Source organism: Staurois parvus, unplaced genomic scaffold, assembly GCF_062004578.1.
Source record: "Staurois parvus isolate SC_StPar_1 unplaced genomic scaffold, SC_StPar_1.0 ptg002676l, whole genome shotgun sequence".
Lineage (NCBI taxonomy): Eukaryota > Metazoa > Chordata > Amphibia > Anura > Ranidae > Staurois > Staurois parvus.
Window position 1 is genome coordinate 52,489 of NW_028320472.1, and position 27,141 is coordinate 79,629.

At 54.8% G+C, this 27,141-nt stretch overlaps 1 protein-coding gene across 1 annotated transcript; it reads right to left on the bottom strand.

Moving 5' to 3' along the window:
• Positions 1 to 1,646: 1,646 nt before the first annotated feature.
• Positions 1,647 to 25,775, bottom strand: LOC149429965 (nuclear pore complex protein Nup98-Nup96-like; the record flags this gene model as incomplete). The annotated part of the gene is given in 12 exon segments (XM_089666306.1): positions 1,647 to 4,801; positions 5,002 to 5,113; positions 10,880 to 11,034; positions 11,122 to 11,363; positions 11,450 to 11,671; positions 14,079 to 14,221; positions 16,781 to 16,924; positions 21,933 to 22,090; positions 22,209 to 22,478; positions 23,434 to 23,654; positions 25,371 to 25,647; positions 25,650 to 25,775. Coding segments are annotated over 12 exon segments (2,282 nt in total), but the record flags the coding sequence as incomplete, so codon positions are not given.
• Between the last annotated feature and the right edge of the window lie 1,366 nt (positions 25,776 to 27,141).

A 27,141-nucleotide genomic window follows, 5' to 3' on the forward strand; every position in this document is an offset into this window, starting at 1 on the left:
GTCCAATGGCAGGATTCCTTCTTCCATCTCAGGGGGAACATGGTCACCAGAACACGAAAAGTCAAAAACCTCAACATGGGCAGAAAGTAATAAAAGGCTGAAGGGGTCCAGTTCCTCATTCGTGTCCCCAGAGGAGCCACCCCCTCACTTCAAGCAACGGGACAATGTTGTCACTAGGACAGGAAGAGGCCATCCATACCAACCAAGGTAGAATTGAACTCAAATTCATGGAGGTCAGCCATTAAAATGTTCTTCCAGTTCCCGAGGGCCAAATCTGATGTTGGTGCAAGTACTTAGCCCCTCCCTTCCATCACAGCCCGCCCCTCTCTCCTTCCATCACAGCCCGCCCCTCTCTCCTTCCATCACAGCCCGCCCCCCTCTCCTGCCATCACAGCCCGCCCCTCTCTCCTTCCATCACAGCCCGCCCCCCTCTCCTGCCATCACAGCCCGCCCCTCTCTCCTGCCATCACAGCCCGCCCCCCTCTCCTGCCATCACAGCCCGCCCCTCTCTCCTGCCATCACAGCCCGCCCCCCTTTCCTGCCATCACAGCCCGCCCCCCTTTCCTGCCATCACAGCCCGCCCCCCTTTCCTGCCATCACAGCCCGCCCCCCTTTCCTGCCATCACAGCCCGCCCCCCTTTCCTGCCATCACAGCCCGCCCCTCTCTCCTTCCATCACAGCCCGCCCCTCTCTCCTTCCATCACAGCCCGCCCCTCTCTCCTTCCATCACAGCCCGCCCCCCTCTCCTTCCATCACAGCCCGCCCCTCTCTCCTTCCATCACAGCCCGCCCCTCTCTCCTTCCATCACAGCCCGCCCCTCTCTCCTTCCATCACAGCCCGCCCCTCTCTCCTTCCATCACAGCCCGCCCCCCTCTCCTGCCATCACAGCCCGCCCCTCTCTCCTTCCATCACAGCCCGCCCCCCTCTCCTGCCATCACAGCCCGCCCCCCTCTCCTTCCATCACAGCCCGCCCCTCTCTCCTTCCATCACAGCCCGCCCCCCTTTCCTGCCATCACAGCCCGCCCCCCTTTCCTGCCATCACAGCCCGCCCCCCTTTCCTGCCATCACAGCCCGCCCCCCTTTCCTTCCATCACAGCCCGCCCCCCTTTCCATCGATGTCCTCAGACCCCCCCACCATATTCCAGTCCCATTGTACATAGCAGGGCAGAGGATTGGAGGTGCGATAGGTCAGGAGTTTGTCAACGTTGCAGGTGATTGGTTATGGTTCGGGGTGATCCTAGCAGCCAATCACGTGGGGCGGCTCCCATTGCCCATCCAGACCTACTGCACCTCCAGCCCTTCGCCATGCTGTGAAGAGGACGGCAGCGGCGGGAAAGGACACGCAGGAAGCTGCATGGAGTGATGGGGATGCCGGAGGTGTGGCCAGTCACCGATGATTTCATCTAGATCACGGGGGTCAAACTGGTGGCCCTCCAGATGTCGCCAAACTACAAGTCCCATGAGGCATTGCAAGGCTGACAGTTACAAGCGTGGCTCCCAAAGGCATGATGGGATTTGTAGTTCACCAACAGCTGGAGGGCCGCCAGTTTGACACCCGTGATCTAGATGGTTGCAAAGCCAGAGCGGATTCCCCCACCCCCCATACGGATCCCACCCCCCCATCCCCCATACAGATCACACCAAACTGCATTGTAAAGTTTTATTAAAAAGTTCTGGAGACAAAAAAACAAAAGAATTTGTATTTATTAATTCTCTTAAAATAAAATTTCTCATAACCCCATGCATCAACACCGGGCAAACGCACACCAGACCACGCCAGAGGGCGGGGCTCCGACACTTCCACACAGCCCGGAGATCGGGGGAGGGGACACTCATACCCGGGACCATCGGGGGGGACACTGATACCCAGGACCATTGGGGAGGACCCTTGTACCCGGGAGAGAACTGAGTGATTGGGGAGACACTCATACCTGGGGAGAGTCGGGACCATTGGGGGACCCTCGTACCCGGGGGAGACACTCATACCTGGGGAGAGTCGGGACCATTGGGGGACCCTCGTACCCGGGGGAGACACTCATACCTGGGGAGAGTCGGGACCATTGGGGGACCCTCGTACCCGGGGGAGACACTCATACCCGGGGAGAGTCGGGACCATTGGGGGACCCTCGTACCCGGGGGAGACACTCATACCCAGGGAGAGTCGGGACCATTGGGGGACCCTCGTACCCGGGGGAGACACTCATACCTGGGGAGAGTCGGGACCATTGGGGGACCCTCGTACCCGGGGGAGACACTCATACCCAGGGAGAGTCGGGACCATTGGGGGACCCTTGTACCCGGGGGAGACACTCATACCCAGGGAGAGTCGGGACCATTGGGGGACCCTCGTACCCGGGGGAGACACTCATACCTGGGGAGAGTCGGGACCATTGGGGGACCCTCGTACCCGGGGGAGACACTCATACCCAGGGAGAGTCGGGACCATTGGGGGACCCTCGTACCCGGGGGAGACACTCATACCCAGGGAGAGTCAGGACCACTGGAGGGACCCTCGTACCCGGGGAGAGTCGAGACCCATGGGGGGGGCAGGGAGACACCCTCTAACCTGGGGAGAGAGCCAGGACTCTCACACCCGGGAAAAGTCGGGTCCATTGGGGGGACCCTCATACCTGGGGGAGAACTGGGTGATTGGGGAGACACTCATACCCAGCGAGAGTTGGGACCACTGGGGGGGGAGGGACCCAAACCCAGGGAGAGTCGGGGGTCACTCACACCCAGGACCATTGGGAGGACACCCAGACCCGGGACCATTGGGGGACACTCAGACCCGGGGGAGAATTGGGCGATTGGGGTGACTATACCAGCCAGGGACAGTTGGGGGTCACAGCTGCAGAGGGTCAGGTGACGGGGAGGGTGGGTAATGAGAAGGGTCAGGTGACGGGGAGGGTGGGGGGGGGGGGGGGAGGGGAACAGTCACATCCCGGCAGATTGAAGTGATAGGCCAGTGAGTTGGATGACCCTCCCACCGCCATGCAGGATCAGGTTGCTGGGTTCCCATGAACTTCCACGGGAAGGCGGAGGGTTGTGTGAAGTCTCCGCCCCCATCACGGATCAGCTGGCGGTTGCTCGGGGTGACGTTGCGGCCAGCGGTAACATTCCCCAACAGGCAGGACATGGTAGTGGGTCCCCGATAGGAGGCCAGACATCATACAGCCGGGGGCCCACTACAGATGTCCTTCACACCCAGAGCGCCCCCCAGCGGCAGGTCACCGGTGGACGACTCATCCACACTTGCAATGAGAACAGTGATAGGCCGAGCAAATCAAACGCATCATTGTGACACCCAATCAGACGCTCCTCATACTTTGGCAGATGACGGGACCGGGACGTGTGAAGGGACATCCCACCAATCAGTCACCACCTCCAGAGGAGAGCCACACCATCCAACATAAAAACTCTGTACATAGGAAACCTCGGGCAATGACGTCCTCCTGCGATTGGCCGGTGATTGGAGGGCGTCGGTATATGTTGTAAGGACGTCCTCCTGCGATTGGCCGGTGATTGGAGGGCGTCGGTATATGTTGTAAGGACGTCCTCCTGCGATTGGCCGGTGATTGGAGGGCGTCGGTATATGTTGTAAGGACATCCTCCTGCGACTGGTCAGTGATTGGACGATGCCGGTATACGTTGTAGTCACTCAATCACAGGAGGACGTCATTACAATGTATGCCAACACCCTCCCACCATCGGCCAATCACAGGAGGACGTCATTACAACATATGCCAACACCCTCCCACCATCGGCCAATCACAGGAGGACGTCATTACAACATATGCCAACACCCTCCCACCATCGGCCAATCACAGGAGGACGTCATTACAATGTATGCCAACACCCTCCCACCAATGGCCAATCACAGGAGGACGTCATTACAATGTATGCCAACACCCTCCCACCAATGGCCAATCACAGGAGGACGTCATTACAATGTATGCCAACACCCTCCCACCAATGGCCAATCACAGGAGGACGTTATTACAACGTATGCCAACACCCTCCCACCATCGGCCAATCACAGGAGGACGTCATTACAACATATGCCAACACCCTCCCACCATCGGCCAATCACAGGAGGACGTCATTACAACGTATGCCAACACCCTCCCACCATCGGCCAATCACAGGAGGACGTCATTACAACGTATGCCAAAGCCCTCCCACCATCGGCCAATCACAGGAGGACGTCATTACAACGTATGCCACGCCCTCCCACCATTGACCAATCACAAGAGGACGTCATTAAAAAGGAGAAGTGGAAGATTCTTTATGCACCAATAAAAACACCCTCCCCTCCCCCCCACACTGGTGGATATCAATGCCACGGGGCCCCAGGCTAATGAGGGTGTTTCTATGGAATCCCGACTGCTGATTGGCCCACAGCTTCAGAGGTGGGCCGGCTCCATGGTTCTAGAAATCTTGTACTTCTCCTTTAAATGGGACTCACATTCAGCAATCTACCTGCAGGAACGGCCACTCCCAGGCCTCTGACCCCGCCTTCCCGGGGAGGGGCACTGGAAATACAAAAAAGGCCTCCCAGAGGGAAGTCACATGACCGGACAGGCGCCGTTTTATTGGCTGCGCAGAGTCAGTTCTCTCAAGTAAGACTGTGTGAGGCTGCGGAGTTCCTCCATAGCATAGTCCTCTGGCATGGGGAGCCGGCCGATGTGGGGGGCCAGCAGTCTGAGGGGGACCCGCTGGAGGTCGGCGGAGTCGTCCGATTCCGGTGAATGCTGTAAACGCAGGACCACGCGGAGGATGTTGGCAACGCGTTTCGCCATTTCTGGAAAGGAAGGACAAGCGGGGTTAGAAGGGCGTGTCTGAGCCATCAGCCAAGTGCTGTATGACCGGGATAGGAAATCCACCAATCAGTGAGGAGAGGGGAGGTCCCCGACATAATGTCACCTCCCCCCTCTGTCCAGTACCAGGACTTCCTATTGGTGGTTCCGGCTGAACTCAGGATAAGGATTGGCCAACACTTACCGGACTGAGCCAACCGGTCTTTGGACTTGTAGCACTGGATCTGCTCCACCCGGTTACAGACGGAGATGACTTTATTGTGTAACCTCTCCAGCTCGTACCCCGAACATTCACTCTGCAAGAGAGACCCCATCATCATCCACCCACCACAGATCCACCATACCACCCACCACAGATCCACCATACCACCCCCGAGACCCACCACAGATCCACCATACCACCCACCACAGATCCACCATACCACCCACCACAGATCCACCATACCCCGAACATTCACTCTGCAAGAGAGAGACCCCGTCATCATTCACCCACCACAGATCCACCATACCACAGATCCACCATACCACCCCGAACATTCACTCTGCAAGAGAGAGACCCCGTCATCATTCACCCACCACAGATCCACCATACCACCCACCACAGATCCACCATACCACCCCCGAGACCCACCACAGATCCACCATACCACCCACCACAGATCCACCATACCACCCACCACAGATCCACCATACCCCGAACATTCACTCTGCAAGAGAGAGACCCCGTCATCATTCACCCACCACAGATCCACCATACCACCCACCACAGATCCACCATACCACCCCCGAGACCCACCACAGATCCACCATACCACCCACCACAGATCCACCATACCACCCACCACAGATCCACCATACCCCGAACATTCACTCTGCAAGAGAGAGACCCCGTCATCATTCACCCACCACAGATCCACCATACCACCCACCACAGATCCACCATACCACCCCGAGACCCACCATACCCCGAACATTCACTCTGCAAGAGAGAGACCCCGTCATCATTCACCCACCACAGATCCACCATACCACCCACCACAGATCCACCATACCACCCCCGATACCCACCACAGATCCACCATACCACCCACCACAGATCCACCATACCACCCACCACAGATCCACCATACCACCCCGAGACCCACCATACCCCGAACATTCACTCTGCAAGAGAGAGACCCCGTCATCATTCACCCACCACAGATCCACCATACCACCCACCACAGATCCACCATACCACCCCCGAGACCCACCACAGATCCACCATACCACCCACCACAGATCCACCATACCACCCCCGAGACCCACCACAGATCCACCATACCACCCACCACAGATCCACCATACCCCCCACCACAGATCCACCATACCCCGAACATTCACTCTGGAAGAGAGAGACCCCGTCATCATTCACCCACCACAGATCCACCATACCACCCACCACAGATCCACCATACCACCCCCGAGACCCACCACAGATCCACCATACCACCCACCACAGATCCACCATACCACCCACCACAGATCCACCATACCCCGAACATTCACTCTGGAAGAGAGAGACCCCGTCATCCTTCACCCACCACAGATCCACCATACCACCCCCAAAACCCACCATACCCCGAACATTCACTCTGGAAGAGAGAGACCTCGTCATCCTTTACCCACCACAGATCCACCATACCACCCCCGAGACCCAACATACCCCGAACATTCACTCTGCAAGAGAGACCCCATCATCATCCACCCACCACAGATCCACCATACCACCCACCACAGATCCACCATACCCCGAACATTCACTCTGCAAGAGAGACCCCATCATCATCCACCCACCACAGATCCACCATACCACCCACGAGACCCACCACAGATCCACCATACCACCCACCACAGATCCACCATACCACCCCGAGACCCACCATACCCCGAACATTCACTCTGCAAGAGAGAGACCCCGTCATCATTCACCCACCACAGATCCACCATACCACCCACCACAGATCCACCATACCACCCCCGAGACCCACCACAGATCCACCATACCACCCACCACAGATCCACCATACCACCCCCGAGACCCACCACAGATCCACCATACCACCCACCACAGATCCACCATACCCCCCACCACAGATCCACCATACCCCGAACATTCACTCTGGAAGAGAGAGACCCCGTCATCATTCACCCACCACAGATCCACCATACCACCCACCACAGATCCACCATACCACCCCCGAGACCCACCACAGATCCACCATACCACCCACCACAGATCCACCATACCACCCACCACAGATCCACCATACCCCGAACATTCACTCTGGAAGAGAGAGACCCCGTCATCCTTCACCCACCACAGATCCACCATACCACCCCCAAAACCCACCATACCCCGAACATTCACTCTGGAAGAGAGAGACCTCGTCATCCTTTACCCACCACAGATCCACCATACCACCCCCGAGACCCAACATACCCCGAACATTCACTCTGCAAGAGAGACCCCATCATCATCCACCCACCACAGATCCACCATACCACCCACCACAGATCCACCATACCCCGAACATTCACTCTGCAAGAGAGACCCCATCATCATCCACCCACCACAGATCCACCATACCACCCACGAGACCCACCACAGATCCACCATACCACCCACCACAGATCCACCATACCACCCCGAGACCCACCATACCCCGAACATTCACTCTGCAAGAGAGAGACCCCGTCATCATTCACCCACCACAGATCCACCATACCACCCACCACAGATCCACCATACCACCCCCGAGACCCACCACAGATCCACCATACCACCCACCACAGATCCACCATACCCCCCACCACAGATCCACCATACCACCCACCACAGATCCACCATACCCCGAACATTCACTCTGGAAGAGAGAGACCCCGTCATCCTTCACCCACCACAGATCCACCATACCACCCCCGATCCACCATACCACCCACCACAGATCCACCATACCACCCACCACAGATCCACCATACCCCGAACATTCACTCTGCAAGAGAGAGACCCCGTCATCATTCACCCACCACAGATCCACCATACCACCCCCGAGACCCACCACAGATCCACCATACCACCCACCACAGATCCACCATACCCCGAACATTCACTCTGCAAGAGAGAGACCCCGTCATCATTCACCCACCACAGATCCACCATACCACCCACCACAGATCCACCATACCACCCCCGAGACCCACCACAGATCCACCATACCACCCACCATACCACCCCGAACATTCACTCTGCAAGAGAGAGACCCCGTCATCATTCACCCACCACAGATCCACCATACCACCCACCACAGATCCACCATACCACCCCCGAGACCCACCACAGATCCACCATACCACCCACCACAGATCCACCATACCACCCACCACAGATCCACCATACCCCGAACATTCACTCTGGAAGAGAGAGACCCCGTCATCCTTCACCCACCACAGATCCACCATACCACCCCCGAGACCCACCACAGATCCACCATACCACCCACCACAGATCCACCATACCCCGAACATTCACTCTGCAAGAGAGACCCCATCATCATTCACCCACCACAGATCCACCATACCACCCCCGAGACCCACCACAGATCCACCATACCACCCACCACAGTTCCACCATACCCCGAACATTCACTCTGCAAGAGAGAGACCCCGTCATCATTCACCCACCACAGATCCACCATACCACCCCGAGACCCACCATACCCCGAACATTCACTCTGCAAGAGAGACCCCGTCATCATTCACCCACCACAGATCCACCATACCACCCACCACAGATCCACCATACCACCCCCGAGACCCACCACAGATCCACCATACCACCCACCACAGATCCACCATACCACCCCCGAGACCCACCACAGATCCACCATACCACCCACCACAGATCCACCATACCTCGAACATTCACTCTGCAAGAGAGAGACCCCGTCATCATTCACCCACCACAGATCCACCATACCACCCACCACAGATTCACCATACCACCCACCACAGATCCACCATACCACCCACCACAGATCCACCATACCACCCCCGAGACCCACCACAGATCCACCATACCACCCACCACAGATCCACCATACCACCCACCACAGATCCACCATACCACCCACCACAGATCCACCATACCACCCACCACAGATCCACCATACCCCGAACATTCACTCTGGAAGAGAGAGACCCCGTCATCATTCACCCACCACAGATCCACCATACCACCCACCACAGATCCACCATACCACCCACCACAGATCCACCATACCCCGAACATTCACTCTGGAAGAGAGAGACCCCGTCATCCTTCACCCACCACAGATCCACCATACCACCCCCGAGATCCAGCATACTCCGAACATTCATTCTGGAAGAGAGAGACCCCGTCATCCTTCACCCACCACAGATCCACCATACCACCCACCACAGATCCACCATACCACCCCCGAGACCCACCACAGATCCACCATACCACCCACCACAGATCCACCATACCACCCCGAGACCCACCATACCCCGAACATTCACTCTGCAAGAGAGAGACCCCGTCATCATTCACCCACCACAGATCCACCATACCACCCACCACAGATCCACCATACCACCCACCACAGATCCACCATACCCCGAACATTCACTCTGGAAGAGAGAGACCCCGTCATCCTTCACCCACCACAGATCCACCATACCACCCCCAAAACCCACCATACCCCGAACATTCACTCTGGAAGAGAGAGACCCCGTCATCCTTCACCCACCACAGATCCACCATACCACCCACCACAGATCCACCATACCACCCACCACAGATCCACCATACCCCGAACATTCACTCTGGAAGAGAGAGACCCCGTCATCCTTCACCCACCACAGATCCACCATACCACCCACCACAGATCCACCATACCCCGAACATTCACTCTGGAAGAGAGAGACCCCGTCATCCTTCACCCACCACAGATCCACCATACCCTCCCCGAGCCTCAACCACCACAGATCCACCATACCACCCAAGCCTCACCCACCACAAATCCACCCCATCCTCGCCGGGCCTCACCCACCACAGATCCACCATACCTCCCCGGGCCTCACCCACCACAGATCCACCATACCACCCAAGCCTCACCCACCACAGATCCACCATACCACCCAAGCCTCACCCACCACACAAGCCTCACCCACCACAGATCCACCATACCACCCAAGCCTCACCCACCATATCCTCCCCGAGCCTCACCCACCACAGATCCACCATACCCTCCCCGATCCTCAACCACCACAGAAGATCCATGCCCTGAGCCCCAACATCCAGAGAAGATAACCGTCTCCCACCCACCGGAGTAGATCCCCCAGCAACCTCACCCCGAGTCCCACCCACCAGAGAAGATCCCCCAGCAACCTCACCCCGAGTCCCACCCACCAGAGAAGATCCCCCAGCAACCTCATCCCGAGTCTTACTCACCAGAGAAGATCCCCCAGCAACCTCACCCCTCCCACCAGAGAAGATCCCCAACCTCATCCTGAGCCCCAACATCCAGAGGAGACCCGCGATCACCTCACCATGAGACTCACCCACCACAGAAGATCCCTGACATCCATGCCCTGAGCCCCAAGATCCATAGAAGATAACCAACTGATACCCACCCACCATGGATGATCCCCCAGCAACCTCACCCTGAGCCCCTCCCACCAGAGAAGATCCCCAACCTCACCCTGAGCCCCACCCACCAGAGAAGATCCCTGAAAACCCCACCCTGAGCCCCATCCAGGAGAGGAGATGCCCAACCTTACCCCGAGGCCCACCCAAAAGAGAAAATGCCCAACAACCTCACCCTGAGCCCCACCCACCAAAGGAGATCCCCAATAACCTCTCTCTGAGCCCCACTTACCAGAGATGATCCCCGCCGACAACCTTACCCTGAGCCCCAACATCCAGAGAAGACACCCAATCACCTCAGCCCGAGCCCCACCCACCAAAGAAGATCCAATATCCTTGTCCTGAGCCTCACCTGCCGGATACTGTTCAGCATCTCTATGACAGAGATGTAATCCAGGCAAACCTGTCCTGCCGTGTCCCAACCCTGGATGTGGATGCAGTTCTCGGGACGGGACAATTCGTCCAAGAAGGTGCGTAGGTAAGAGTAATTCTCATTTATGATGGCATCTGGAAGACAAAACATTGATCACACCCTCCCCCAGGAGACCCCCTCCGCTCGGACCCTCCCCCAGGACACCCCCTTGTGGTGCTGACCTGAAGCCAGATGACGGGAGACCAGCCGGTGACACTGGTTCCAGTGGCCGGCTCTCAGTAGATACATGGCCTCTTTGTGTCGGTCTCCTTCTCTCCTGGAACGAATGGCTTTGGCCTCGTGGATCCATTGTGCCGGGATGCAGAGCTTCTCAACCAGGAACTTCTCCTTCATCAGTGACTCCGTCGTCTCCCGCAGGACGCAGTGCCGGTGTAGGAGCTCTCGCACAGCCAACTCCCGAACACTACAGAAAAGAGGACCAAGCTGAGCCTGGATTCACATGAAGACTACCCGGGGATGTGAAGGATGATGAAAGACATGACTACTCACACGGGGTCCGGGATGTGAAGCATGACGAAGACGGCCCACTCCCACAGCCCCACGTTCTCTAGTTGGGCAGCATAACTGGCGTGCAGCACTCCCTGGCTCTGCGCTGACAGGTGGGTGTAATTTAGCGCCTGTAGTACCATCCAGAGGTGCCAGCTGAGACGATAGTCCAGGGGGTCGGAGGTGATACTTCGGGGGTCCAGGAGCTGGCGGAGGTCATAAGACCTACAGAGGAGTCACAAGGTGAAATCCCCGATTATTACAGAGGACAGAGGTCAGTCAAGTGACCGGAAAACCTAAGAAAGTGCATCTACAGAGGTTTACAAGCCCCGAGGGGTCATCCTGAGGTCCACGTCTCACTGGGGAGACCTGCTCTGGTGACAACCATCTAAAAGGGGAGGATTTCCCCCAATGAGGACACCTGCTCTGGTCACAACCGTCTACAAGGAGAATTTCTCCCAATGAGGACATCTGTTCCGGTGAAAATCGTCTACAAGGAGGGATATCCCCCAATGAGGACACCTGCTCTGGCGACAATCGTCTACAAGGGGGATTTCCCCCAATGAGGACACCTGTTCCGGTGACAATCGCCTACAAGGGGGATCTGCCCAATGAGGACACCTGTTCTAGTGACAACCGTCTACAAGGGGATCTGCCCAATGAGGACACCTGCTCTAGTGACAACCGTCTACAAGGGGATTTCCCCCAATGAGGACACCTACTCTGGTGACAACCATCTACAAGGGGGATTTCCCCCAATGTGGACACCTGCTCTGGTGACAACCGTCTACAAGGGGGATTTCCCCCAATGAGGACACCTGTTCCGGTGACAACCGTCTACAAGGGGGATCTGCCCAATGAGGACACCTGTTCTGGTGACAACCGTCTACAAGGGGGATTTCCCCCAATGAGGACACCTGCTCTGGTGACAACCGTCTACAAGGGGGATCTGCCCAATGAGGACACCTGTTCCGGTGACAACCGTCTACAAGGGGGATTTCCCCCAATGAGGACACCTGTTCCAGTGACAACCATCTACAAGGGGAACTGCCCAATGAGGACACCTGTTCCGGTGACAACCGTCTACAAGGGGGATTTCCTGCAATGAGGACACCTGTTCTGGTGACAACCGTCTACAAGGGGGATCTGCCCAATGAGGACACCTGTTCTGGTGACAACCATCTACAAGGGGGATTTCCCCCAATGAGGACACCTGTTCTGGTGACAACCGTCTACAAGGGGGATTTCCCCCAATGAGGACACCTGTTCCGGTGACAACCGTCTACAAGGGGGATTTCCCCCAATGAGGACACCTGTTCCGGTGACAACCGTCTACAAGGGGGATTTCCCCCAATGAGGACACCTGTTCTGGTGACAACCGTCTACAAGGGGGATTTCCCCCAATGAGGACACCTGTTCCGGTGACAACCGTCTACAAGGGGGATTTCCCCCAATGAGGACACCTGTTCCGGTGACAACCGTCTACAAGGGGGATTTCCCCCAATGAGGACACCTGTTCCGGTGACAACCGTCTACAAGGGGGATTTCCCCCAATGAGGACACCTGTTCCGGGACAACCGTCTACAAGGAGGATTTCCTACAATGAAGACACCTGTTCCGGGACAACCGTCTACAAGGAGGATTTCCTACAATGAGGACACCTGTTCCGGTGACAACCGTCTACAAGGAGGATTTCCCCCAATGAGGACACCTGTTCCGGGACAACCGTCTACAAGGGGGATTTCCCCCAATGAGGACACCTGTTCCGGTGACAACCGTCTACAAGGGGGATTTCCCCCAATGAGGACACCTGTTCCGGGACAACCGTCTACAAGGAGGATTTCCTACAATGAAGACACCTGTTCCGGGACAACCGTCTACAAGGAGGATTTCCTACAATGAGGACACCTGTTCCGGTGACAACCGTCTACAAGGGGGATTTCCCCCAATGAGGACACCTGTTCCGGTGACAACCGTCTACAAGGGGGATTTCCCCCAATGAGGACACCTGCTCCGGTGACAACCGTCTACAAGGGGGATTTCCTACAATGAGGACACCTGTTCCGGTGACAACCGTCTACAAGGGGGATTTCCCCCAATGAGGACACCTGTTCCGGTGACAACCGTCTACAAGGGGGATTTCCCCCAATGAGGACACCTGTTCCGGTGACAACCGTCTACAAGGGGGATTTCCCCGAATGAGGACACCTGTTCCGGTGACAACCGTCTACAAGGGGGATTTCCCCGAATGAGGACACCTGTTCCGGTGACAACCGTCTACAAGGGGGATTTCCCGCAAGGAGGCGGAGCCCATGGGCACAGGATGAGAATGCCCAGGCACTCCATGCAACATGACATCCAAGCCATATCCTCCGCACTGCTGATTCTGGTTACATGGATGATGTCATCAGGGGGTGGAGTCTAGACCTGGAAGAGCTGCCAGTTGATAGGTTCCACAGACTGTGCACTGGGTAACTTAGAGGCCCTACCCCCCCCCCCCCCCCCAAATGACCAGCCCTCTCATATACCATGGCGGTGTACTGTCCAGCGACACCGATTTGTGGGATCCTCTATAGGATGGAGGCTGGATACAAGTGACCGGGACAAGTCTACTACACAAGGTGTCACTCACCTGTCACTGTACAGCCTCAGGAGGTGGAAGCAGACATCTCTCTGCATAGATGGAGGGAAGGTGTCAGACTCCATAGTCAGGTCAGTATTCTCCAGATATGAAGGCAGAGGATAGGATGCATAGCACTGACCCTCCTCCGACACCTGGGGGGGGGGGGGGAAGAGGAGGAGAGTGTCAGCCCCAATATCAGACAGGAGGAGGGTGTCACCCCCCCGTTATCATTCTGTAGAAGAGGAGGGTGTCACCCCCCCGTTATCATTCTGTAGAAGAGGAGGGTGTCACCCCCCCCGTTATCATTCTGTAGAAGAGGAGGGTGTCACCCCCCCCCGTTATCAGTCAGTAGAAGAGGAGGGTGTCACCCCCCCCCCCGTTATCAGTCAGTAGAAGAGGAGGGTGTCACCCCCCGTTATCAGTCAGTAGAAGAGGAGGGTGTCACCCCCCCGTTATCAGTCAGTAGAAGAGGAGGGCGTCACCCCCCCCGTTATCAGTCAGTAGAAGAGGAGGGTGTCACCCCCCCCGTTATCAGTCAGTAGAAGAGGAGGGTGTCACCCCCCGTTATCAGTCAGTAGAAGAGGAGGGTGTCACCCCCCGTTATCAGTCAGTAGAAGAGGAGGGTGTCACCCCCCCGTTATCAGTCAGTAGAAGAGGAGGGTGTCACCCCCCCGTTATCAGTCAGTAGAAGAGGAGGGTGTCACCCCCCGTTATCAGTCAGTAGAAGAGGAGGGTGTCACCCCCCCGTTATCAGTCAGTAGAAGAGGAGGGTGTCACCCCCCGTTATCAGTCAGTAGAAGAGGAGGGTGTCACCCCCCGTTATCAGTCAGTAGAAGAGGAGGGTGTCACCCCCCCGTTATCAGTCAGTAGAAGAGGAGGGTGTCACCCCCCCGTTATCAGTCAGTAGAAGAGGAGGGCGTCACCCCCCCCGTTATCAGTCAGTAGAAGAGGAGGGCGTCACCCCCCCGTTATCAGTCAGTAGAAGAGGAGGGCGTCACCCCCCCGTTATCAGTCAGTAGAAGAGGAGGGCGTCACCCCCCGTTATCAGTCAGTAGAAGAGGAGGGTGTCACCCCCCGTTATCAGTCAGTAGAAGAGGAGGGTGTCACCCCCCGTTATCAGTCAGTAGAAGAGGAGGGTGTCACCCCCCCGTTATCAGTCAGCAGAAGAGGAGGGTGTCACCCCCCCGTTATCAGTCAGTAGAAGAGGAGGGTGTCACCCCCCCGTTATCAGTCAGTAGAAGAGGAGGGTGTCACCCCCCCGTTATCAGTCAGTAGAAGAGGAGGGTGTCACCCCCCCGTTATCAGTCAGTAGAAGAGGAGGGTGTCACCCCCCCGTTATCAGTCAGTAGAAGAGGAGGGTGTCACCCCCCCGTTATCAGTCAGTAGAAGAGGAGGGTGTCACCCCCCCGTTATCAGTCAGTAGAAGAGGAGGGTGTCACCCCCCCGTTATCAGTCAGTAGAAGAGGAGGGTGTCCCGTTATCAGTCAGTAGAAGAGGAGGGTGTCCCGTTATCAGTCAGTAGAAGAGGAGGGTGTCCCGTTATCAGTCAGTAGAAGAGGAGGGTGTCCCGTTATCAGTCAGTAGAAGAGGAGGGTGTCACCCCCCCGTTATCAGTCAGTAGAAGAGGAGGGTGTCACCCCCCCGTTATCAGTCAGTAGAAGAGGAGGGTGTCACCCCCGTTATCAGTCAGTAGAAGAGGAGGGTGTCCCGTTATCAGTCAGTAGAAGAGGAGGGTGTCCCGTTATCAGTCAGTAGAAGAGGAGGGTGTCACCCCCGTTATCAGTCAGTAGAAGAGGAGGGTGTCACCCCCGTTATCAGTCAGTAGAAGAGGAGGGTGTCACCCCCCGTTATCAGTCAGTAGAAGAGGAGGGTGTCACCCCCCGTTATCAGTCAGTAGAAGAGGAGGGTGTCACCCCCGTTATCAGTCAGTAGAAGAGGAGGGTGTCACCCCCCGTTATCAGTCAGTAGAAGAGGAGGGTGTCACCCCCGTTATCAGTCAGTAGAAGAGGAGGGTGTCACCCCCGTTATCAGTCAGTAGAAGAGGAGGGTGTCACCCCCGTTATCAGTCTGTAGAAGAGGAGGGTGTCACCCCCCGTTATCAGTCAGTAGAAGAGGAGGGTGTCACCCCCCGTTATCAGTCAGTAGAAGAGGAGGGTGTCACCCCCCCGTTATCAGTCAGTAGAAGAGGAGGGTGTCACCTCCGTTATCAGTCAGTAGAAGAGGAGGGTGTCACCCCCCGTTATCAGTCAGTAGAAGAGGAGGGTGTCACCCCCGTTATCTGTCTGTAGAAGAGGAGGGTGTCACCCCCGTTATCGGTCAGTAGAAGAGGAGGGTGTCCCGTTATCAGTCAGTAGAAGAGGAGGGTGTCACCCCCGTTATCAGTCAGTAGAAGAGGAGGGTGTCACCCCCGTTATCAGTCAGTAGAAGAGGAGGGTGTCACCCCCGTTATCAGTCAGTAGAAGAGGAGGGTGTCACCCCCCGTTATCAGTCAGTAGAAGAGGAGGGTGTCACCCCCCGTTATCTGTCTGTAGAAGAGGAGGGCGTCACCTCCGTTATCAGTCAGTAGAAGAGGAGGGTGTCACCCGTTATCAGTCAGTAGAAGGACGGTGTCACCCGTTATCAGTCAGTAGAAGAGGACGGTGTCACCCGTTATCAGTCAGTAGAAGAGGAGGGTGTCCCGTTATCAGTCAGTAGAAGGACGGAGCCTCTACCTGAAAAGCCTCCTGGTATTTGTGCAGGGCCTGGGCGATGGAGGCGGTAGGTGGGAGCATGTACCAGAGGTGGACAGCCAACGCTCGCTTCCAGTCCAGCTGAGAGCAGACATTGATGGACTTCTTGTCAGAGGATTGCCATACCTGGGGGGAGGGGACAGAGGACACTTGTGGTCACATGGGATCGGTAGAACTGCAGCAGAGCTTCCAGCAACAAACAGCACATGGATCTATCAGTTTACCAACAAAAGTCCTCAGCTACCTTCTCCCCACCTTCTGTACAGGACGACTATTGAAAATGATCTGTGATTGGTTGCTGCATTCTGGGGGGGGGGGGGGGGTGGAGTCTTCTCTTTGCCCCATTAAAGCATTGAGTACAAGGATTACTACAGCGCAGATGGAGGATCAGGTCTACCGTTCATATGTTTTACACATACTTTTCCTTCCGCTAACCTGGGCCACCATCCCTGTACTTCATAGGATCCTGGAGGGTGAGAACTTGTCTCCACCACTGATGGAGCCAAGCCATGATTTGAGGGTCTATGATCACCATCAGTGGCAGAGCCTAATTCTGATCCTCCGGGATCCTAAGAAACCATCTACTCATAGACCTTCAAATCACGGATCAGCTCCGTCAGTGGCACAGCCTAGATTTCACCCTCTGGGATCCTATTAGTAGATTGTTTCCTTGGATCACAGAGGGTAAGAACTAGGCTCTGCCATAGATGGAGCTGAGCTGTGATTTGAAGGTCTATGAGCTCCATCAGTGGCAGAGCCTAGTACTGATTCTCCTGGACCCAAAGAAACCATCTTAGACCTTCAAATCATGGCTCAGCTCCATCTATGGCAGAGTCTAGTTCTGATCCTCAGAAACCATCTACTCATAGACCTTCAAATCGCAGCTCAGCTCCATCAGTGGCAGAGCCTAGTACTGATTCTTCTGGACCCAAAGAAACCATCTTAGACCTTGAAATCATGGCTCAGCTCCATCAGTGGCAGAGTCTAGTTCTGATCCTCAGAAACCATCTACTCATAGACCTTCAAATCACAGCTCAGCTCCATCAGTGGCAGGGCCTAGGACTGATTCTCCTGGACCCAAAGAAACCATCTTAGACCTTCAAATCATGGCTCAGCTCCATCTATGGCAGAGTCTAGTTCTGATCCTCAGAAACCATCTACTCATAGACCTTCAAATCACAGCTCAGCTCCATCAGTGGCAGAGCCTAGTACTGATTCTCCTGGACCCAAAGAAACCATCTTAGACCTTCAAATCATGGCTCAGCTCCATCTATGGCAGAATCTAGTTCTGATCCTCAGAAACCATCTATTCATAGACCTTCAAATCACAGCTCAGCTCCATCAGTGGCAGAGCCTAGTACTGATTCTTCTGGACCCAAAGAAACCATCTTAGACCTTCAAATCACGGCTCAGCTCCATCTATGGCAGAGTCTAGTTCTGATCCTCAGAAACCATCTACTCATAGACCTTCAAATCACAGCTCAGCTCCATCAGTGGCAGAGCCTAGTAATCACCCTCTGGGATCCTATGAGTAGATGGTTTCTTAGGATCCAGGAGGATCAGAACTAGGCTCTGCCACTGATGGAGCTGAGCTGTGATTTGAAGGTCTATGAGTATATGGTTTCTGAGGATCAGAACTAGACTCTGCCATAGATGGAGCTGAGCCATGATTTGAAGGTCAGCTTCATCTATGGCAGAGCCTAGTTCTGATCTTCAGAAACCATCTACTCATAGACCTTCAAATCACGGCTCAGCTCCATCAGTGGCAGAGCCTAATTCTCACCCTCTGGGATCCAAGGAAACAATCTACTCATAGAATCCCAGAGGGTAAGAACTAAACTCTACCATAAATGGAGGTGAGCCATGATTTGAAGGTCTATGAGTAGATGGTTTCTTAGGATCCAGGAGGATCAGAACTAGGCTCTGCCACTGATGGAGCCAAACCGTGATTTGAAGGTATATGAGTAGATGGTTTCTTAGGATCCCAGAGGATGAGAACTAGGCTCTGCCATTGATGGAACAAAGCCGTGATTTGAAGGTCTACGAGTAGATGGTTTCTTGGGATCCAGGAGGATCAGAACTAGGCTCTGCCATAGAGGGAACCAAGCCGTGATTTGAAGGTCTATGAGTAGATGGTTTCTTAGGATCCAGGAGGATCAGAACTAGGCTCTGCCACTGATGGAGCCAAACCGTGATTTGAAGGTCTATGAGAAGATGGTTTCTTAGGATCCCAGAGGATGAGAACTAGGCTCTGCCATTGATGGAACAAAGCCGTGATTTGAAGGTCTACGAGTAGATGGTTTCTTGGGATCCAGGAGGATCAGAACTAGGCTCTGCCATAGAGGGAACCAAGCCGTGATTTGAAGGTCTATGAGTAGATGGTTTCTTAGGATCCAGGAGGATCAGAACTAGGCTCTGCCATAGAGGGAGCCAAGCCGTGATTTGAAGGTCTATGAGTAGATGGTTTCTTAGGATCCAGGAGGATCAAAACTAGGATCTGCCACAGATGGGGGTGAGCTGCGATTTGAAGGTATATGAGTAGATGGTTTCTTAGGATCCAGGAGAATCAGAACTAGGCTCTGCCACAGATGGGGGTGAGCTGTGATTTGAAGGTCTATGAGTAGATGGTTTCTTAGGATCCAGGAGTATCAGAACTAGGCTCTGCCATAGAGGGAACCAAGCCGTGATTTGAAGGTCTATGAGTAGATGGTTTCTTAGGATCCAGGAGGATCAGAACTAGGCTCTGCCATAGAGGGAGCCAAGCCGTGATTTGAAGGTCTATGAGTAGATGGTTTCTTAGGATCCAGGAGAATCAGAACTAGGCTCTGCCACAGATGGGGGTGAGCTGTGATTTGAAGGTATATGAGTAGATGGTTTCTTAGGATCCAGGAGTATCAGAACTAGGCTCTGCCATAGAGGGAACCAAACCGTGATTTGAAGGTCTATGAGTAGATGGTTTCTTAGGATCCAGGAGGATCAGAACTAGGCTCTGCCATAGAGGGAGCCAAGCCGTGATTTGAAGGTCTATGAGTAGATGGTTTCTTAGGATCCAGGAGGATCAGAACTAGGCTCTGCCACAGATGGGGGTGAGCTGTGATTTGAAGGTCTGTGTAGATTTTTTTATTTTTTTTTTACACAAAAATAGGGCGTTTTATTGTAAAAGGAAGTACAAAAAAACAGTATAACAGGCACATAATACAACCATTTGACATAAAAGTTTTGGTACAGAACAGTTGAGTAGAAACAATATATTACACAACATCCAATGTAGGGCAAGAGGAAGGGAGGAGCAAAACACTCTGCACACAATAATCACGACAATCAGTGCAATACTGCCGCAATAGAAGCCGTGTGAGGAGAAAACCCAGGGGTGGAATGAGCAGAAACCAGATATCCAAGAAAATAGAAAGGGGGGGGGGGGTTAGGGGAAGGACAGAGAAAAGGAAAAGAAAATGGGGGGAGAAGAAAAGAACACAAGGAGGGAAAAGGAAGCCACCATACGTCCCCACTCCAAAATCCCAGTAGAGAATAGTGGGTCACCACAATCCCTCAGTGAGACGTCCAGGGGAGCCACACCTTACACTTCCATGGACAGCCCCTATTGATATAGGCAAGCTTGTACATTGGGGGGGGCTCACATCCACAGCCATTTCCCAAGACGATGTCACCAGGGGATCCCCAGAATTCCATTTTAATAGAATCTCTCTAAAGGAGATAGGATTATCAACAACTTGAGGTGGTGGGATCGTTGGCCATCATCATGAAGCCCCCACAATGCTAAGGCAGGTGAGAGGGTCAAGGACAACTGAAGCCGTACATTAATTAGCTGAAGAACATCAGACCAAATAATAAAATTCTAGGACACGTCTGACACATATGTATAAAAAGGTACCGGGCTGCAACCTACAGCGAGGACAGGTAGGGTCCCACTCTGGGTATATCCGAGAGAACCTAAAGGGGGTAAAGTAGACCCTATGTAAAATGTGACCTGTATTAGCTTATCCCTGGAGGAGATAACCAACTCAACTCCCTTCACCAGAGCCTTCGCCCAATCCTCCTCATCCAGAGAAGGAATATCTTCTCTCCATATAGCCCATCATTTCTTATGGGAATTAACACCAAGGAATGTTCTACAGAGGGTAGACAGTGGTTTGTAGAGGTCCTCCTGAGTCAACAGCTCCTCGACAGGGTCCCCCTGAAAGATAGGTGGCTGCGGAAATTGGGCCCTGGCTGCATGTTGCAGTTGGAAATAGAAGAACATCTGCGGAAGAGGAAATCTCTGGGAAAGCTGAGAGAATGCTAATAGCACCTCAGAGGACATAACATCCACCAGGGTTCTAATACCATATCTGGCCCAAAGGTGCGAGTCTGGGATGGAGCAAAAATGAGGGAGTGAAGGGTTCCCCTAAAGAGGTTGGGCCGGGGAGATACAGTTCGGTTGACGGAAACATCATCTCTAAAATGAGCCCGCACCCAGGATGGGACGCCGCCCCTAGAGGAGCCCCCGCCCAGGATGGGACGCCGCCCCTAGAGGAGCCCCCGCCCAGGATGGGACGCCGCCCCTAGAGGAGCCCCCGCCCAGGATGGGACGCCGCCCCTAGAGGAGCCCCCGCCCCTAGAGGAGCCCCCGCCCCTAGAGGAGCCCCCGCCCAGGATGGGACGCCGCCCCTAGAGGAGCCCCCGCCCAGGATGGGACGCCGCCCCTAGAGGAGCCCCCGCCCAGGATGGGACGCCGCCCCTAGAGGAGCCCCCGCCCAGGATGGGACGCCGCCCCTAGAGGAGCCCCCGCCCAGGATGGGACGCCGCCCCTAGAGGAGCCCCCGCCCAGGATGGGACGCCGCCCCTAGAGGAGCCCCCGCCCAGGATGGGACGCCGCCCCTAGAGGAGCCCCCGCCCAGGATGGGACGCCGCCCCTAGAGGAGCCCCCGCCCAGGATGGGACGCCACCCCTAGAGGAGCCCCCGCCCAGGATGGGACGCCGCCCCTAGAGGAGCCCCGGCCCAGGATGGGACGCCGCCCCTAGAGGAGCCCCCGCCCAGGATGGGACGCCGCCCCTAGAGGAGCCCCCGCCCAGGATGGGACGCCGCCCCTAGAGGAGCCCCCGCCCGAGATGGGATGAAGGAACTTGTACTTACTGCAGTGCCAGATAGCAGCACATAGACCTTCAGCCGCTCCTCCTGGATGAAGCGGTCCACTTGCTGCTTCTGCCAGTCTTCCAGCTGCATAGCCATCAGTTCCTGGAGCTGCTGATTCCCCACCAGCTGTGACAGCATCATAGAGAGCCGATGGTCACCTGCAAAGACAACACAGCTGTAGAAAGGAGGCCTCTGCTGTACACAAACAGCGCCCCCTAATGACTCAGGAGGTGGAACTGCTCCTCAGACTTCTACGAACACACATGAAGCCCTCACCAGATCTCTGCGCCAGGCGACAAGCCTCACTGATTCGGCAGCCAGTCAGGTGACTGAAGACTGCTTCGATGGGACGTTCCTTCTGGTGCATCACCACCTCTGACTCAATGCGCTCAACCACCGTCTCAGCCAGCCAATGGGAGAAGGCTTTCCTGCGCTGTAATCTCTCCACATACTCGCTGGTTTCATCTAGGCTGGCCTCCAAGTCCCGGAGCTGGCCCCACAAGGCCTTACACATGGTCCACGTTAGACACCAGTGCTTCACCACAGCTGGAGGGAGAAGAAACGTGGAGAACATTATATGTAGTCCCTCAGCCACACAAGACACCAGTGAACGAGCCCAACGGCGGTTACCGGCGACAATACCGGGCGATTGAGGGCGACGAACTCCCGGGCGATTAGCTGTGAGAGGGAGCGCCATTAAAAGCAATAGGAGGCTGGAGTCTCCTGCAGCCAATCACAGCTGCTCATGTGTAATCGCAATGTAAGGACCACCTGGCAGTAACGGGCCCTGATCACTGCTGCATAGCAACTACATGCCAACGACTGTGATTAGCTACAGGAGCCAGAATGTGCACGCCTCTGGTCGTGTGTAAGCTGCAGATGGCTCCTCCTGGTACTTCCGTGTATGGAGGGTCATGTGACCGCCTCTAGCCGTGTGTCATGGCCAGTTTTGCATTGATTAAAAAAAATATATATATATACCCATCATGACCATTTACCACCAAATGAAAACCCAATTTGTCCTGAAAAAAAACGCGGTATAATCCACCTGGATGTACGAAGTAGCCATGATGTTACGGACGGTTTTACTAAACACGTCAAAGTTGCCAAATTGTGCTTCGGCATGAACATTTGTTCTACCCTCAAGCGTGACGGAGTTAAAACGTCAACAAAACGTTCCAGAAAGGGCTTGGGACTTAAGTGGTTCAAGTGAGCCTGTTGCTTTGGCCTACGTGAGCGCCAGGACAGGTTCTCTTTAGCTTGCTGAAGCTTCCTAGACAACGGCACAAGAAAAGTTTAAAAACCCAACGGTGGATTTAGGACCTAAAAACACAAATTCTGAAAATGCACCCGCCGTATCCATTACGGACACAACCCTTGGGTGCCCAGCCCACCGTCCGAGAACTTCTCTCGTTTCATGTTCACAACAACCTGCACCTTTTTATGGGACCAGCTAAGCCTCGCAGATCCTAGAAATCCAGATCTGAACGCTCGTACTTACTTTCCATCTCTGAAGGCTCCCGACACTCCTCACTGACCCATCCGGCGTAGTCGTGAATGGCGGCAAAGCCAGGGTTAGGTATGAGAAGAGGACACGGGTCAGGCTGGATGGTGCTGTTCTTCAGCTCAATCTCCAGAGGGATGAGATAGGACTGAAGATCCTTACCCTTCTCCTCCAAGCTCAGCTTCTCCAGGTGGACCTTAAAGGGAGATTCAGCAAGCCTGAGGAAACGGATGGAAGTATTAGTAACTGGCACCTTCAGGAGGTCCATCCAGGAGGTTGGGGTACCTGGTACTGAACGGAGACTACTCCTGGGAAATAATCAGGCCTACATTCCTCTCCATAAACCTTGTAGACCCAACATGGCAGACCCTCCATCTGAGCCACGTCACTACAAGTGGAGGAACTAAAAACATTTATAACCCCCCCCCCCCCCCCATTTCTGATCATGTATTTCCATAAACCTCGCAGACCCAACATGGCAGACCCTCCATCTGAGCCAAGGCACTACAGGGAGAGGAAGAACCAAACATTTATAACCCCCCCCCCCCCATTTCTGATCATGTATTTCCATAAACCTTGTAAACCCAACATGGCAGACCCTCCATCTGAGACAAGTCACTACAGGGGGAGGAGGAACCAAACATTTATACCCCCCTCATTTCTGAGCATGTATTTCCATAAACCTCGCAGACCCAACATGGCAGACCCTCCATCTGAGCCAAGGCACTACAGGGAGAGGAAGAACCAAACATTTATAACCCCCCCCCCCCTCATTTCTGAGCATGTATTTCCATAAACCTTGCAGACCCAACATGGCAGACCCTCCATCTGAGCCACGTCACTACAGGGGGAGGAACTAAAAACTTTTCATAACCCCTCCCCCCCCCATTTCTGATCATGTATTTCCATAAACCTTGTAGACCCAACATGGCAGACCCTCCATCTGAGCCAAGGCACTACAGGGAGAGGAAGAACCAAACATTTATAACCCCACCTCCCCATTTCTGAGCATGTATTTCCATAAACCTCGCAGACCCAACATGGCAGACCCTTCATCTGAGCCACGTCACTACAGGTGGAGGAGGAACCAAACATTTATAACCCCACCTCCCCATTTCTGATCATGTATTTCCATAAACCTTGTAAACCCAACATGGCAGACCCTCCATCTGAGCCTAGGCACTACAGGGAGAGAAAGAACCAAACATTTATAACCCCCCCCCCCCATTTCTGATCATGTATGTCCATAAACCTTGCAGACCCAACATGGCAGACCCTCCATCTGAGCCACGTCACTACAGGGAGAGGAAGAACCAAACATTTATAACCCCCCCCCCCTTCCCCATTTCTGATCATGTATGTCCATAAACCTTGCAGACCCAACATGGCAGACCCTCCATCTGAGACAAGTCACTACAGGTGGAGGAAGAACCAAACATTTATACCCCCCCCCTCCCCCCTCATTTCTGATCATGTATTTCCATAAACCTTGTAGACCCAACATGGCAGACCCTCCATCTGAGCCACGTCACTACAGGGAGAGGAAGAACCAAACATTTATAACCCCCCCCCCTTCCCCATTTCTGATCATGTATGTCCATAAACCTTGTAGACCCAACATGGCAGACCCTCCATCTGAGCCAAGGCACTACAGGGAGAGGAAGAACCAAACATTTATACCCCCCCCTCCCCCCTCATTTCTGATCATGTATTTCCATAAACCTTGCAGACCCAACATGGCAGACCCTCCATCTGCGCCACGTCACTACAGGTGGAGGAAGAACTAAACAACATTTATAAACACTCCCCCCCCCGATTATGTATTTCCCTAAACAAGCCCCAATGGAAAGGTTCATCTTCTACATAAAATGCCTGGGGGGTGTAGATGTTGTAACCCCTAGAACGTGGCCATACCGGCCTCCACAGACACTTACGATTTGGCAGTGACTGGTTTGGGAAGAAAGCTGTAGTCCAGATTGTTGGTTTTCTCCACCACGCTGGACTCGCTGATGAACTCTCCGCCGTGAACCAAGGTCCAGTTGGGCCCCCAGCCAACCCGGAATGAGCGGCCCATAAACAGACCCATGTCAATCAACATCTTGCCACGGCTGAAGCCCACAGACTTCTTCAGAGGTACCAGGCCTTGCTGCCTTCGGGTCCCCACTGTCTTCAGCTGTACATCTGGAGCAGGAGCTGGCATCAGGAAGGAGGGGCCAGAAGGCCCAGGCCGGGCCACGGGGCCCCCATGGAGGTGGATGAAGATCGACGCGGACTTTGCCCAGACTCGCTCTGTTTGAGTAGGGAGGATCCGGTGAAGCGGGACTGTAGAAGACCTCCAACTGAGAAGAGAAGATTGATTATAGGACACTGCAAGAGCCGGCCCCAAGACTCCAGATATAAACTCCTTTCCTACGGGTCGAGGAGCTCCTTTTCTTCACAGCTCAGAGCAGAACCGATCGTTTTTTTCTTTTTAAACTCGCAGAAATTTCAAGTTGAAAATAATTCATACTTGTAAATCCACGACGGGAATGGACTAAAACTGGAGCAGCTGAGCATGGCAACCAACCAGGCTCTAGCTTTCACTTTCAAAGCTCAGCGGAATGATCTGAAGCTAAAGCGGATCGGTTGTCACGTGCAGCTCCTTCAGTTTTAGTCAGTTCCACTCTGTTTTGTGGCCTCTTCCAGATGGTCTCCAGGCCACCGAGTGACAACAGAGACCAACCTGGGATTCTACGACCTCTTGGTTTCAGCTCTTCTTGCTGTACAGCCCAGAGTACACCGACCTCCTATAGGACGGCCATGACTGCACGGAACAGAATGGAGGAAGCAGAAGCAGGGAGATCCTGGCACTGCAGGTTCTTCTGCTACAGCTTCCTCTCCAGCAAGGAGAACAGCACTGTTCAATCCTCCTCGGAAAGGTGGCAGTATAACCCACCAAGTTATGGACCTCAAACAATGGGGACATTCATGCACACGGGGGGGGGAAGGAGCAGGTGACGGGAAAACGGGGGAGCAGGTGATGGGAACACGGGGTGAGGAGCAGGTGACGGGAACACGGGGGGTGGGGAATGAGCAGGTGAACGGGAACACTGGGGAAGGAAGGAAGGGGGGGAGGGGGGGGAGGAGCAGGTGACGGGAACACGGGGTGAGGAGCAGGTGACGGGAACACGGGGTGGGAAGGAGCAGGTGACGGGAACACGGGGTGGGAAGGAGCAGGTGACGGGAACACGGGGTGGGAAGGAGCAGGTGACGGGAACACGGGGTGGGAAGGAGCAGGTGACGGGAACACGGGGTGGGAAGGAGCAGGTGACGGGAACACGGGGTGGGAAGAGCAGGTGACGGGAACACGGGGTGGTGAAGGGAGGTGACGGAAAACACGGGGGGTGGGGAATGAGCAGGTGACGGGAACACTGGGGAAGGAAGGGGGGGGGGAAGGAAGGGGGGGGGGGGGGGAGGAAGGGGGGGGGGAGGAAGGGGGGGGGAGGAAGGGGGGGGGGGGGAGCAGGTGACGGGACGGACGACGAATGTATCCCTTCTAGTGAACAGAACATTCGAAACAGGACAATTTTACAGCATTCAGTTCACAATCTGAATTTTAATGGTCACACATTTAGAAACCGGCAGCAACCCGAGAGAAGACACCAATCTGACTGGTTGCTATGGGTTACTACCATCTTCACATGAACAGGGATTTCTACGTCCTGA